Source organism: Rhinopithecus bieti, unplaced genomic scaffold (genome assembly GCF_001698545.2).
Source record: "Rhinopithecus bieti isolate Rb0 unplaced genomic scaffold, ASM169854v2 scaffold_37881, whole genome shotgun sequence".
NCBI lineage: Eukaryota > Metazoa > Chordata > Mammalia > Primates > Cercopithecidae > Rhinopithecus > Rhinopithecus bieti.
The window spans coordinates 394,834-397,658 of NW_016816015.1; the positions used below are offsets into that span (position 1 = coordinate 394,834).

General features: G+C 47.5%; 1 protein-coding gene across 1 annotated transcript in view; it reads left to right on the forward strand.

Moving 5' to 3' along the window:
* The first annotated feature begins 406 nt into the window (after positions 1 to 406).
* ARL15 (ARF like GTPase 15) overlaps positions 407 to 2,825 on the forward strand; it is a 452,441-nt gene continuing 450,022 nt past the window's right edge. Inside the window, exon 1 of the mRNA XM_017854295.1 lies at positions 407 to 565. Within this exon, the coding sequence (XP_017709784.1) occupies positions 518 to 565 (48 nt within the window). The 5' untranslated portion in view covers positions 407 to 517. The remainder of the gene's footprint in view (positions 566 to 2,825) is intronic.

Below are 2,825 nucleotides of genomic sequence, written 5' to 3' on the forward strand. Positions count from 1 at the left end.
TGATCAGTGGCGACCACGCCTCCCACGTTACAGCGCTCGCTTCCTACTGGGGTAGGCGGGGACACCAAGGCTCTCCAGCCCGGGAACACGGAGTTCGGCTGCGCTGTACCCAACTGGGAAGCTGTGGAAACACAAAACTCGGGCGGCGACAGCACCAGTCGCTTTTCCGCTCTCTTGGCTCTTTCTTCCGCTTGCACCGCCCCACCCCAGCCGCACTGCCCCAATCCCGGCTCCTCCGCTCAGCGAACACTAACCTGCACCCCCCTGCCGCTCCCGCGTTTCTCTCTTTCCACCGACTGGGGCCTGACTTTTATAGGCGCCGCAGCCAATGAGCGCGCCTCTTTCCTTCTGCCCTCCCGTCTGGCCAATCGCCGCGCCCCTTGTGTAATCTCCGGCTAGTCGGCTGCTTTCGGCTATTTTCGCTGTTGCTGGCTTTTACAGGAGCTGCTCGCTCGCAGCCAGAGACGCTGCTTTTTTTTCCGGGTTCGGAGCCGTTCCGGATGCTTTAGGCTGCCGGATGTCTGATCTCCGGATAACTGAGGCGTTTCTGTACATGGATTATCTGGTAGGTGCATGGCAGGGGTGGCATGTCGCCTCTCGGATCTCGGCGTGCCCGATGGCCCCTGCCTTGAGGAGCAGCCTTTTGCTTTCTTTCTTTGGGATAGGATGCCTCTGGGGTTCTTTCTCCCGCAGCCGGCTCGGAAGCCGTGCCCTGGACTCGGAGGGGCAGCCTCCAGGGCGGCTGGGTGGTGGAGCTGACAGGTAAAAGTGCGGCCTGGGCCAGCACGGCTGCGGGGCGAGGGTCGCGCTGGGGCTGCTTGAGAGATGGGGCGGCTGCGGCGGCGCGTCCCCTGTCCGCGATCGGTTTCCTGGCTTCCCTCTGCGCTCTCCGCAGAGGACTTTCTTTCCGGGGAGCGGGAGTTTTCCGCTCTCCCTGGAGCAGAACTCCAGGTGCTATTAAAGAGCCATAACCAGAATGGCTCACTAAGTGCCCAGCAGCCCCGGTCATTTGATTGTTATTAAATCTCTAAAGCTATGACCTCGGTCGTGGCGGGGTTTTAAAAGCACATTACCATAAAGCAGACGGGTCTAAACTACCTCTCAGGCTGGTCCGAACAGGACTGAGTAGGGACAGGTATTGCCCCACCATTCCGGTCTTGGGTGCGTGCCGCTGTTCCACTGTGCACGGATTGGAACCCGGCTGTTTAGGCCAGGCTTGTGCTGAGAAATTTAGGTGGGAAAAGTGTCAGCACAGTACTGGGACCGAACATCATTTTAAAATGGACTTCTGTGTGTGTCTTAGTGGAATTATGCGAGCAGAAATTATGTTTCCCCAGAGCTGCTTGTTTGCGTTTAAGGGGATCCTCATTTACAGGGACTGTGTTCGATCCTATGTGATTACTGTGTTTACCATGTTGGGCAGAACCGCTATTGCCATGCAGGGTTGAAGTAGACGGTTAGAAACATTGACCCTCCTGTCATCTTGTTGAGCACATGCACTCGGTTTTCGACTGCAGAGCCTCTGCCTGGCAGAGATTTGCCAGTGCCTTCTAGGAATTACACTTAAGGCTCTACAGAGAAAGTCTGTGCATGCTTTGATGGCCAAGAAACGCCGGACCGGCTTTGTACTGTCATCTGTGTATTGGGCTTATTTTAGTGTCCATAAAGAAAATGTTTCTCCTAATGCTTCAGAGCTTGATGGTCTTGGTGGGAAAGGATGGTGCTTACAGTTAATGCATGGCCTTGTGAATGGAGCTGAATCTAAAATTCTGAGTTCAAGTTCTGTTTTGTTGTTCATTTGTTGATGGCAGTAACTTCCTTTATCTTTGTGATAAAGGGATATTATTCACTCAGTACTGTGGCTGGTTAAAGGGGTTGTCTGATTATGAACATTCTTCACAATACAAGGTGCCCTGTAAGTTAAGAGAGCTGCCAAAGTGTCCAGAAGTTTGTTTTCTAAGTAAAATAACTGATTTAATTTGTAATTTATCTTATATATTACAATACATGGTTTTGTCTTGCAGTCTGCGTAAATTAAAGCTAAAGTTTGTTGGGATAATTACCAAGTAGGAAAGAGTGACATTACCTGTACTACTAAGAGCTAATTTTGAATACTTAGTTTTAAAAAAGAAAATCAGGTGGTTCTGACATTTTATTATTTTCTTTATTTACTGAATGTGTTTTAAATTTATAAATTGCATCACAAAGCCATCTTTGAGGTGTCAAACCTATCAAAATGATTAGTGAAAACAAAATTGATAACTCTGGTTAATTACTCAGGCTAACCTCTAGATAGGCATAGTCTTAAGGTGAGTGGATGAATGTTTGTGGCCTCAAGGTTACCTTAAAAGCAGATTAATTTATTTGCCAATTTACTAACAGCTTTGTGTCAAAACCAACAGGTCACAACTTTGACTTGGCTTTTTTATTTTCCCTGGGCTCAAGGTTACCCTAAAAGCAGATTCATTTCTTTGCCAATTTACTAACAGCTTTGTGTCAAAATCAGCAGGCCCCAAATTTGACTTGTCTGTTTAGAAAGTTTTACCTGCCATACATCTTAGTTTTACTTTTATATTTAAAAAAAAATCATTATTTTGCCACTTTATCCGTCTAAAATTCACAAGTGCAGTGACCAACCCCATAAAAGCCGCTGGCTACTCTTTGGAGGTGAGAAAAGAAATCTTAAAGGAAACAGTTTAGTTTTTGTGAGTGTGCCAAGTGTCCCCTGTGAAAAGATTTAAGAAAATTCTTTAGCATTTAACTGGATGGAAACAAACAGAAAAACCATCTCAAAACAAAAAATTAGCCCTCCCGAGATGGCCTTT